This window comes from Corapipo altera, unplaced genomic scaffold (genome assembly GCF_003945725.1).
Source record: "Corapipo altera isolate COAL_440 unplaced genomic scaffold, ASM394572v1 112, whole genome shotgun sequence".
Taxonomy (NCBI): Eukaryota; Metazoa; Chordata; class Aves; order Passeriformes; family Pipridae; genus Corapipo; species Corapipo altera.
The window spans coordinates 3,591,173-3,603,624 of record NW_020884899.1 but is presented as its reverse complement, the minus strand read 5'-3'; the positions used below and the strand labels follow the sequence as shown (position 1 = coordinate 3,603,624).

General features: G+C 48.5%; 1 protein-coding gene across 19 annotated transcripts in view; it reads right to left on the bottom strand.

The window, feature by feature from the left end:
- The window catches only part of PTPRF (protein tyrosine phosphatase, receptor type F), a 287,109-nt gene that overhangs the window by 32,016 nt on the left and 242,641 nt on the right, over nucleotides 1-12,452 (bottom strand). For 11 of the 19 annotated variants that reach the window (XM_027649322.1, XM_027649312.1, XM_027649310.1 and 8 more), the window contains 6 exons: nucleotides 10,108-10,361; nucleotides 9,318-9,408; nucleotides 6,265-6,477; nucleotides 3,082-3,236; nucleotides 2,216-2,227; nucleotides 355-470 (listed from right to left, as the gene is read on the bottom strand). In XM_027649322.1, the coding sequence (XP_027505123.1) occupies nucleotides 355-470; nucleotides 2,216-2,227; nucleotides 3,082-3,236; nucleotides 6,265-6,477; nucleotides 9,318-9,408; nucleotides 10,108-10,361 (841 nt within the window). The remainder of the gene's footprint in view (nucleotides 1-354; nucleotides 471-2,215; nucleotides 2,228-3,081; nucleotides 3,237-6,264; nucleotides 6,478-9,317; nucleotides 9,409-10,107; nucleotides 10,362-12,452) is intronic. The other 8 variants (XM_027649309.1, XM_027649315.1, XM_027649324.1 and 5 more) reach the window with 1 other exon arrangement.

The window sequence follows — 12,452 nt, the reverse complement described above, 5'->3', positions numbered from 1 at the left end:
AGCCAGCGCAGTACCCGGGACCACTGCAGGTACGGGCGCTCCCCACTGCGTGGAGGCTCCTCCTGGCTCAGGACAACTGCAGTGAGCTTCACGGAATGTCTGACACACACCACACAACAGGCTGGCCCCATCCAGGCTCCCCAGCCTTGCAGGCCTGCAGCAACAGGGCCAGGGAGAAGGATTTGCAACCCACACAGCAGACACCTGGACATCCTTGGACTAAAGCTCCCTCTGTGCCACTGTGACTGTGGAGCTGCTGGAGGGTGGGAAGGACTGTAACTCCACCTCTGGCGTGGCGACATGGCAAAGGGGAACTGGAGGAGGCAGGATGCAAGAGTGTGAGCTGCTCCTTACCTGGAGTCTGGTAGTTGAGTCGCCTCATCTCAACTGGGTCAGAGGAGTGGGCCAAGAGAGAGTCCTTCAGGCCAATGGAGTGCTCATCCTTGGAAGAGGGGGAGTGTGCCCTTTTCCTATGGACAGAGAGGGCAGAAACAAGCAGGTGAGCTCTGGCAGAGACTGGTATGAACCATCCTGGGAAGGAGTCTGGGTCCCTGCATCCCAGATACTCAGATCCATCCCAGGCTCCCTGGGGCTCTGGGCAAGTCACATCATCTTCCGTGCCTCCAATATCCCATCTATGAAACAGGAAAGATCATATGTAAGCAATGTCAGATGTTTGATTAGCAAGGCACTTTGAAATGTGGTATTCTGCATAATATTTATTACAAAAAATGCAGATGTTGTTTCCTCTTACTGTCTCTAGGAACTATTTCCTGTAGTGGAAGGATATAATAAAATTTTTTTTCAAGTATTAGAAATATTTAAATACAGAATGCTATAATATAATAGTGTAAAGGCTCTTCAGGGTGTGTTTTATTGGGCCATTAATATATGTCTTGAATGGTTGAAGGCACCCAAGGCGTGTATTAATGGAACAATAAAATACAATGTTGTCTCTTCATGCTATATTTATGCCTAGAGCGATGCCACCACCTCAGGTTCTTGCTGGAATTCACAGGCAAAGCAGGGACAGATCCAATCAAAAAGTGGACAAGTGAATATTAAGGAAAATCTAATACTGCAAGAAGGGTTTCTAGTGAACGTTTAAGTCCCACTTCTTGCTGTAGATTAAAAATATGGTGGATATACCTAAGCAGTGGAGAGGGATGTTGGGCAGGGGCAGGACAGCAGTACCCTCTTCTGAGTCCATGCTGACCCTGACACTGCCAACATACAGAAGTATCTTACACTACTCTGAGGCATCAGAAGCCTTCCAGCTGCCTAGACTGAGACAAAAGAGCTGAAAGACTGAGAGCATTGACAGAAAGAAAGGAAAATACGTGACAAACAAATAAATCAGTGTTTCTCCTACCAGGAGCACAGCAGGATGTGCAATGTGCTACTGGGTACCAGTCCCTGAGCCCTTGAACAAAGTGGGCCAGCTTTTCTTGGAAATGGGCACAGCACGTAATTAAAGTTTGTCTCTCTCTCATTAGCCTAGTCAGGGCAACTGCTAAACCATTCTCCAGATCCCAAGCTATCCACTGATGCTCATTCCCACTGTAGATCTGCCATTGTCAATATGACATACAGATATCTTTGGGGGAAAATGCCTCCAAAGAGAGGCTGGACAGCCAAACCCACAGCTCTACCCTGAGCATGCAGGTGATGCTGGAAGGGGATATGGTGCTGGAAGGGGATATGCTGCTGCTCCATGGGCTAAGACAAGCCAAGGTGGGAATATCTTCCATGGGGCCCTGGTACAGAAATCCCTTCTGGGGCCATCTTCTCTCATTAAAAACCACCAAACCTGCTGTTTCTTTCAGTTCCTTGGTATTGCCTCAAAGCATCCTCATTAGAGACTGCAAGAATACACCTGCATTCATGATGGAACAGCTCTCAGACTGAAGTGACCGAGAAAAGAAAGGAACCCCTTTAACTGCTGGTGTTGCCATATCTTTTGTTATTCTTAATGTAATTGCAAAAACAATCTGGGAAGTCTTTACGTTGGAACTTCTCCCTGAGAGCTGTAAGAGGCTGACAACTGCTAGGAGGCTGATACCTTTGAGGAAACAAAGTCTTTGTAAACATCTAGTGCTGGCATGCTCCATACTCCCAAAAACAAAGAAGCCCCTTAGTAGCTTCGGGCTTGATTTTTAAAAAAGGAAATAGACTTGATATTTTAGCAAAACAAGAAGATAAAATGGATTCATACCTTTCTTGCTTACTAGATCCAGGGAAAAGCAGGAACAGAAGAAAGGAGATGATCACTGACACAGAAAGGCACTGACTGCACATGCACAGCAGAGTTCCATTTAATCAGACAACAAAGCCATCCCCCCTCCCCAGCTAGAGAGACATATGTAAATAGAGAGCCCAGGAAGAGCAGAACCTTAGAGCTGAGCTGGTAGGGAGGGAATGACCCACTGTAATTGAACAGGCTACCCGTGCAAATGCAACCTGTGGCTCCTCTGGAGGACTAACAGTCATCTCACGCTACAGTTACAACTTTGCTCTGCTAGGCAAAAGCAGGTGTTTGCCTCTAAAGGGAGCACAGTGTGTGGATGGTTCTGATCCAGTAGTCAGGACTGAGAGGCCTCCAAAAGAGAGCTCCACTCTGATTCCAGCCTGTCACATCCGTGTCCTGTTCTCACCACCAAGATCCAGTTCCTCAGTCAAAATTCACAGGAGTGGGGGCACCTGCCAGAGATCAAGCAGGCAATTTCCACAGAAAACCAGTACTAGAGAAGCTCCCAAGGCTGCCAATCCAAGCTGTGTGACCAGAGAGAAGTCAGACTGGCTTTAGGGACAAAGCTGCTCACCTCTGTCACACTGCTCATGTTTCCAGAATCCACAGCAGCTGTGTCCTGGGGCTGATATTAACTATCAGCCCTTCCAGCTCATCTGCTCTCTTTATAAAGCAGCCTTCTGCTGTGCCAGGTAGAGACCTTCCTCCTCCCCATGACCACCAAGTACTGCCTATCAGAGCACCCCCTATGTGAAGATTACAAGGAAGGTCTTGAAGGTGCCAGCACCTCTAGCCCTCGTGCCGAAAGTGCTATGTCCTGGACTGGATCTCACCTTTTGAAGAGGAGTATAGCAATGACAATGATGATGATTAATATCACGGCCAGGACAGGTCCCATCACCCAGAGCATCTCTGGTTCATCTTGCTGCTTTGCTGAAGCCACTTCCATCACGATCTCATCCGAGTAGGGGCTGGCTGCATATCTCTTCTGAACAGTACAGGCAGAAGAGGGAGAGAAAAGCAAGCATCCATTATGCTAAAGCAACAGCTACATCCCTGAAATGCAGGAGTTTGCCCTTGCCTTTGGCTTGTAGGAATGGTCGTGCTTCTCAAACCCCAGCAACATACCATGAGATACTCTCTCTCTTGGCGTCAGCGAAGGTCATGCTGTTTCAACAGTTTCTTCCTGGTATGAAACATTCTCAGTGGCAGCAACTCCCCAGGTGTGAAATGTTCCCAGTGCCATCAACTTTGTGGCTGGCAGACCCGACCTGGAGGTGCCAAACTGGAGCAGCCCAGCTAAGAGCCACTTGCCATCCCTGGATTCTCTCAGAGCCAAATCACAAGGTTTTGAATCCCAACCAATTGCACAATGGGGCTGGCTGATGATTCCTAAGTGGTTTATAATACCTGCTGTGCTGATATCAACACATCTCTCCAGGACAGGGCTATATTAGGAAAACCCCTGCTGGGCTAGGCAGTTTTCTTAAAGGAATGAAATGACAGAACTGATGTAGCTGATAAACAGACCTTAGAAAGAGGCTCATTCTTACAGGTTCCTTTCCAGAGACTTCTGCAATCTGGCAGCCCCGTGATTTATAACCTGAAGGGACAGTTTTCTAGCCCCATCTGCAAGATGGAATTAACAGAGACCCAAACCCTTCCTGCAGAAAAATGACACTGCACCTTGTTCTGCTGCTGTTGCTAAGGCTTATGGAGCAGTGTTGTACCTTCACAGCTCAGTGCTGGTGGGTCAGAAGGGTTAAATGCTGCAAAAAGAAATCCTTTCCCCCTCTTAGAGAGGGCCAGAGCCGTATCAGTTCCGTGCCTGTGGCTTTTGAGCAGCACCTGCTGCCTGGCATTAAGGAGCCAGAAACACTCTGCTCCCGCCACAAAGTTTACGTCATTGAAGAGGTTCCTGTGGATCTATAAATCTCCTGCTTTAAGGTCGAAGTTTAAACCTGCAATTCATATCTGCACATATGTGAGGAGAAGAAAGGGAAAAATCAAGTGTGCTGGTGTCCCATAAATGCTCATCTTGATCTTCTCTCACAGGTGCCCTTGATCCCAGCCAGCCTGATTTCAAACGTGTGGAGTACAGAAAATACTCTTATCTGGGACATCCTTCTGGCAGCCCACACTAGTGCAGCATCCTAGCAGCTCTCCTCAGACTTATCAGCAGAGAAGCTGCTGTCTGGGGGAGAAGCCATGGGAGGTGGTTGCCACTTTGTCTATAAAACTACAAGGCCCTCTTTCAATGCCTGTGAAATAGCTGCCAGCTCCTGGTTTAGTTCTGTTCCTAGAGGAAGTCTGCACAGGATCACTGCAACCCATTTGCACGTTCCCACATCCCCCTGTCCAATTCAAACAACAGGGCAGGGAGTCAGGTACAGCTCTGAGCATGGCAGGGACAAGAAAATGCTGTACTGGTGTTGAGAGGATGGGACAGCAGGCCTGAGGTTCCCCTTTGCATGGGCAAGTGGCTCCTCTGTGAGGAAGACACAAAGGTTTTGCCTGTGACTGCCCAGAAAGGTTAGGGTGCATTGGTGGAGGGGAGGGAAGGAGCACCCTGACCTGTGCAGCAAGGTAACACGTGTGGCCACCTCCAAAGCTTTGTGCAAGGGCCAAACATTCATAATTCATATTTTTGTGGACACACTTAGGAGGCGTCTCCTTCCAAGAGAAGACAGAAGCAGAAGAGATCAGAAGGACTGTTACCTGAGTGGCATTTCCAAAGGCAGACTGAGAGGTGCAGGTGTCCCTGCTCCCAGAGATGGTGTTTCAACCACACTTCCCTCTGCCTTTGAAGAATGGCAATGTTATGCTCTCCTGCTGACACTAGAGACACAGCAAGCAATTTCAGAGGAGCTGGGTAGGGGAGACAGTGCACAGCTTGGACAGAATGCCTCATACTCCAAATGAAAACGGATGTGATGCAGCAGGGGATGCAGAAAGGTGGTCTGCAGGAGCAGGGTATATAGGAGATTTGTAGGAGCAGTATAATAACTGCTGCCTGGTGGTTCATTGGAGAGCTGTGGCAGATCTATGCTAGCGAAGAGATGATGATTATAGTTGGGATCAACTAGTTAAGGTCATCTCTTCTTGACAGGGATTGTCAGGATAGCTCATCTCAAGGCCTCTGCCTTACCTTGTTGCTAATCTGTGACTTTCCTTCCCTCACCAGTGTGCACATCTTGCCACAAGAACACGTGAGCTGGATGACTAATGAAGAACTCGACCAGCCTTAATGAGCCATTACAAGCAAATGAGGCTGAGGACGGAAGCCACGGCTTGGAAGCTGACCAAAGGATTCTGTGCATCTCTATTATTTCCATTATTTACACACTGCTGCCACCACCACTCCTGCCCTCTGTGTTTACAGCTGGACAGTGATGCACAGGTCTTGCTGTGCTGCTCCCTGCTCATTGCATCAGCTACTCAGTTCCCGCTCACGTGCCCAGGCCCCGTGTGCTTGGCAGCAGCTTCCAGCCTTTGGCAAGGAGAGATGCAGGAGCAGGAATGCCTACACAGGAGGCAAGCATGCACCTTTGCCCTGCTGACGACCCACTGCGAGGGGAGGCAGGTTTGCTAGGGCAGATGTCATCTGGAGGCGAGGTTCTGGGCAGAGAAGGGCCTGTGAGGGCAGGTTTGCAGGGGGAACATCCTGTTCACTGCAGTCTCAGCAGCCGCTGTGCAGGGTAAGATTTCACGGGCTGTTTTCCACAGTCACTTACTTGGACCAAAGCAGAATGAGGACCCATCCCATCTCAACCGTGTGTCAAGCTCTGCTCTGAGCACAGCCCAGCAAGCCACAACTGAGCTTGTGCAGAATGTGTTTGTTGACACACTGCCCTCCACTCTCATCTGTTACGTAGAACACATGCGCCATTTACACCATCTATCAAGTTAACTCCCACAGCAGCCTCAGCTCGCAGCAGTTGCTCCCCCTGCCTGCACTGAGCCCACCTCAGCTCTGCTGGGACAGGCTGTGCCCACGCCCCACAGAAAGTCCTTACCGTGTCCCCATCCTCCAGAGAGGCCAGCACGAAGCAGCGATAGCTCAGGTCTTGAGACAGAGGCTTGTTGTAGAAACCTTTGTAGTTCTTCTCGTCCCCCAGGGTGAAGGTCTCGGGCAGCACATCCACTTGAGCAGCAATGTAGGGCTTGAGCCTGTCTGCCTGGCGTCGCTGGCGCCTGCTCTGACTCCCCTGGTTTATGGCCTCCAGCAACTGGGGACAAACAAGGTGCATCACTATTGCTTCGCCCAGCGTGACACCGCCTTACACTGTCATCTTACTGGCTGAAGGACTCAGCAGGAGGGAAGGAAGGGAGGAGAAGATACTGGGTTTGATTTGGATATGGTGGTACTAAGAAACCAGAGGCATGTGTTATCCATTTAGGCATTGCTGGAGCATCTGTTTGCAGACCCTCACTGCAAGCACCTCCGCCAAGATCACAGCTTTAGAAGAATCCTGAGTCCTGGAAAGCTGACATGGTGAATGTTAGGGCTGAAACAGCCTGGCTGTGACTGTCCCCTCGAGTTAATGGGCTGCGAGGGAATCAGGCCACATTCTGTGGCCCAAACATTGGTCTGGACAGCAAATCACACTCTCTACGGATGCTGGATGTGAATTACAGCTGGTGCTGATGTACAGGGAAAAAGTGACATTTGCCGTGTCTTTCCCTTCTGTCAGTGCCTCGGTATCTCACCTGCTGCTGTGCTGCAGGCAGAGCTTTGTGTAAATCACAAAGAATGGTAACAGATTTCACGGGATGTTCAGAGTAAAACTGGCAAATTTCATAGTCACAAATTCATGAAAAAGGATATAAACACGCAGAAATTCAATTGTACTGCTAAGAAGATTCTCAGATGTTTAAAGGTCTTTTTTTTGCAATGAATGGAAATTAATATCAGGTTTGGAAGAGAAATTCTAATTCAAACTGAAAAAGGAGGCATGAAATACATTTCACACAGAAATGTATCAGTGCAATACTGCCAGGGCAGATGGGGAACATCAGAGGGCTGGGGAGAGTGATGTGCACACAAAACCACACTGCTGAGCTGAGCTCACTCTCTCAAAAGGAAAAGCTGGGTAAGAAAGTAAGAAGCCCCTTACACTTTGCCACGGACAGACCATCCTTGCTCTCTTATTAATACTCATGTTAGAGTAATTTTGGAAAGCTGTGGCTTGTCATTACGATATCACCAAAAAAAAAGGAAAAAAAGGAAAAGAAAAGAATGGAGAAATCTCAGTTACAAACTAAGTGTCCCTATAACTGCAGGGGGAAAAGGCAGAAGGATACTCTTTGGAGTGTGGAGTTTGCTCCCCACACCCACCTCTTGTATCTGGCTGAGATTACAGCTGAGCTCTTTGGGGCAGAAAGCAGAGCTCCACATGCAAGGGCATGAAGCCACAGGGCTCCAGTTGTGACTGAGGTTGCTAGAGGCTTCTGCCACTTACACTTGTATCACACAGCAAAAGACTGCATCAAAAGACTGCTAGGCTTGCAAAGTTCAGATTCTGAAAAATTAGAAAATTAATACTGCCTGTGCAAAATTAATTCAGCTGCCTTGTGTTCGTGTGTTATGCTCCAGCCTTGACTGCATGGTCACAGACTATCTTTTCTCTAAGTCCCCTGCTTTGTTCAATACACAGGACAGACAGTGCTTAATCAAAGGGCAGATATTCCACATTTTGTTTTCTTCTTTGCATTATGCAGCTTGAGGCCTTGTTTATTGCTTACTATTCAAATTCAGCTCTGAAGACAAAATTAATAATTTCCTCATGGGCTTTTCTGTGGTGCTGATCACAATAATATTACAAGTGCTTCACAAACATTAACGATCTTATCTTCCAAACACCCATGTGAGGTGAGATGAAAGTGATTATCCTAATTTTACACATACAGAGACGCAGAGACATTAATGTAAAAAATGTCCAACAATTCTGAATGTCAAATTGAAAAGACATCAGCTTGTTTTGTTTTTAAAGAAAACTCAGTATTATCTTTATAGCACTGATTGTATCCAGCTATTGACTTTCTCTGCAGCTGGAGATGCTTAGGCTTTGCAAATGAGGTTCCAGGATCTCAAAATGAGCACTCAAAAAAATCACAACATGCAAGACAGTGGCTTCTAATGAAAATTTAGATCATTTGCCTGAGGCTGGATGAGACAGATAGGAACAAGATGTCTTGATAACTTTCAAACACCTAAAGCTCAAAACCAAACCATCCTTTCTCATCTCGGTCTTCTATTTCTTGTGACATCTGTGATGTTGGTAAACTTGCAATGAAAAGATGCAGGAGACTTGGGGATGATGCTTCTCCACCACACAGTTGTGCTTCATGTGCAGAACAGATCCACCAATACACATTGTGAGCTGAGACCTCTCAGAAAAGACTGTAATCATTCAAATAAAGATAAGGGCTGACTTATAGCTCCTCATGGTTTGTCATTTCTGAGTACTTCAAGTTTGCAACTTTGTTCTCTTAATGGATCTTTCTATGTGTGATTTTGTGGAATTTTTCCTTTTTGCTTTGGGGCTGATGGTGTGTGTGGGGAAGAAAGAGCCCATAAAAACCTGCATGAAGGGACCTCTGCAGGTTTTGTTAGATACTAGAGTGAACTCTTTATCTACACTGCAGGCTTAGGTCCTACCCAGAGAGGGAAAAGCTTCCTGAGAAAACAGCTTAATAAACTGAAACCAAAACCTTTCTCTCCTAGCTTGTTTGCAAAATCAGCATGGTCGTTCCAGCTGAGAGAGGCTGCAAGGACTGTCTGACCTGAGACAGGATCTGTTCTCATCAGAGCTCTGAGACACTCAAGTGTGGTCTCCTAAGGGAGCATGTTTTGGGAGGTGGCTCCTCCTTTGGTTGACTCCAGCCCCCTTCCCACATGCTGTCACCAGCCAAGAAAGGCTGAGGGGACACCCATCCCACAGCTCCCACCTCTGATGGGCAGCCTGCACCTGTGTCACCGCATCCATGCTGCTGCCAGGAGGCCTGGGGAAAGTGTGCTGGGCCACCTGGGAACCACTTCCATCACAGCAGCTGCTACAATTCCTACCTGGTCCAGCTCCATCTCATCAGGTGTCCGCCACCGAGCAGTCGGGGTGCTGGTGCTCTGATCTGCTGGCACAACCACGATGTAGTACCACCTGGGAAGGAAGGAAAGCATAAAGATTGGACCCTAAGCCTCTGGCACGTCACCAAATGATGTGTGCCATGTGCCTCTCAGGGCTGACCTGCTCCTTTTCCCTGCCCTGCAAGCAACAAAAGGGCTCAGCAAGGAAAAAGCTCATTTTCCAGCTGCACCAGAGAAGAGAATACTCCCGTTAGCACTCATTAGGATAATGAAGATCTACAGACTGTGTTCCAGAGGGTGGTGTAGGAGCTGTGAGAAGGACATTTATATAATCGGATTGTAGCAAGAACCCTGGGGGAATTGAGCTTCAGCACAAGGATACCACAGTAACGAATAAGACTTCCACAAACTCACTTTTTTAATCTCCTTGAGGCTTTAGGCATTATTTATTTAAAAGATATTATACAGTGTCAGAGAAAGTCCCTCCTGATCCTCAACCATGTTTCTGCTGGTAGCATCTGGAGTATACCCACCAGGGTGAGGGCAAACTATTAGAGAATTGTCTTAATTTTATTACACATAAATATTTGCTCAGGAAGAGCCAACAGCGTGATCCCATGTCATGGGTAAATGCCTGGCTCTGTACCAGAGCCTGCTCAGAAATTCAGTCCCAGGTTATAAAATCCACAGGTTGGCGGAGGTCTACCCTGCCTTTCCCTCCCTACCTCTAGCCCCCACCCCTAACCTTCTTCCACCCAGGCACGGCACTTACCTAACTGGCACAGTGGTCTGCACTTTGGGAAGGGTGAGTGTGAATTTTCCTTCCTGAATGTACTTGTTTGTGGCGATGGGTTTGCTCTGCAAGACGTCAGGAGCAGTGCGGATTGAGACGAGGTGCTGGAGCCCCCCAGCACTGCTCCCACGGTTCATTAGCACAAAAGAATAGTCCGTGTCGGGCTGGAGGTCACTTATGAGTTTCTTCATTGAGTGGCCGTCCACCTCCACACTCTGGCTATTGTAGAGAATCTGAAAGGAGAAAGGGACGCGTTCATGCAGCTGACAGCTGCTGCTGCTGCAAACTCACACTCAAAATAGCAGTGCTAGAGATGACAATTTGCCTCTGGGCCCTACCTCAGGTGGGTTGGCTACTGTGTGCTTTGTAAACAGCCATAAAAATCTTTAGCTAAAGAAGAGCAACCCCCAGCAGAGGGTTGAGCTGTGCTCCCTGTGTCTCGCAGCGATGGAGCAGAGAGGGGATCATCTCAGCAATGCCTGAGTGGCCAGTGCCAGAACTGAGGCTGGTGGTGCCACAAGAGGTGCTTTTCAGCACCTATTTGGGGAAGGAACCCAGACGGTCGTGCTGGGCCCCCACGTGGGGATGGACAGGGTTTTGTTTCTTATCTCACGAGGCTACAACACACAATATGCTTGTGGGGTAAAATCCTGTCTGCTCTGAATTGGTGTCACTCCCGTGTCCACCGGCTGATGCCTGATTGGATGGTTAATGCAGATCATCCCCCCCCAGCAAGGTGACCGGGGGCTTACACGCCTCACCAATGATCTGACAAATCCAGCTCACAAACTGGTACCCGAAACAGCGGCTCTGCAGGTGCGACACCCCGTCGTCATGACAACAGATGCTGGCACCACACAGCCGTGGGCAGGAGGTCGGTGCTGCTCTTCCCTGCCGTGCTTGGAGCGAGAGGCTGCTGGGCAGGGCAGGGCAGAGCTGCTGGTGGCCGGGGGCAGCCCCCCCACGCACAGCTTCCCCCCTTAGGCCTCTCAGCTAATGACATTTTCTCAGCGCCTTGTCGCAGACAGGCAGGACCCCCACCTCACCCCAGGCACAGCAGCTGTGGGCACTGCTGAGTTAGCTGCACTAAACAGCCCATCTGCCCAGGGAACCTTGATCCTGATCCTGCCAGAGCAACCCCAAAACCCTGAGCGCTGCCTCTGCAAAGCAAAAACTCAAGCAGTTCCTGTAGACAGAGACAAATGGGGGTGTAGAGAACTGGAGAGGCCACAGGTTGTGCTCCGGCTGTGAGAAAACAGCATGTTTCTTTCTACCAGGTGACTGTCCAGCACAGACAAATCCAGTTGGATTCCTGACAGTGGTGCAGAGACACAGCATACCAAAAACTGGCAATGGCAGAGCTGGAGCATGTTAAACCATGGCTGCTATTACTTGTTGCAAGCAGAGACAACACAGCAAAATGTGCTATTTCCAACAGAGGCCTCGAGAGAAAGAAGACAGTTCTGTGGAAGAATTACTTGAAGAAAAACAGATTTTTTCAACAGCTGAGCCCCCCATTCAGGCTTATGCAGGCAGCAAGGGCGGGACCAAACTTTCCTTCCAAGTCCCCTTTTCAGCAGGTGGCAGACATCTACAGAAAGCTGCCAGCTTTCTGGGACAAGTGCAGCTGGTTAGCGCTGCTCTAATATTTAGTGTTGGAGCTGGGAGGAGAAGAGAGGCCCTGGAAAGAGATCTGAAGGACAGTGGAGCACAAGGACCAGGCTAGGGCTGGAACTTGCAGCTCTGCTTTTGTGTTACCTGAACAGTGACACCCACAGCTCATCATGTCACTTTGCATGGGGGTCAGGAGAAAGAGCCCCAGCTTTTTTGCTGATGAGAAAAGACTCTAACAGGTAACACAGCAGCAGTGAGGAGCCAGCTATGGAGAAGAGATGCAACCAATCTTGTTTGTTGACACGCTTCAGTTTGCAGCAACGTACTGCAAAAGTAAGTACCAAGTACTAAAATAACAGAGGTTTGCAGGGAAAAATGTCCTGCTGGTTGCTCCATGTGCAGGAAAGGCTTTAAAAGGTAGGACAGTCAGAGGGAATTGTTCTCTGCTGTGACTTCTCTTATGATATTTTCTCCTGGGCTTTAATACCTTTCTCCAAAGACACGTACATCAGATGGGTGCTACAATGAGTGAAAAATCAAAATGAATAAATGCTTCTTGCAGCACCACAATATCAGATACACAGCTGGCAGGATTCCCCTGGCTCCGACACAGAAGTAGGCACAACAAAGACAGGACTACCAGACTTCAAGTAATCTTAGCAGCTTTGCTGCGTGGGCCAGCACCACCCCTTGCAATGACACTGCAATAG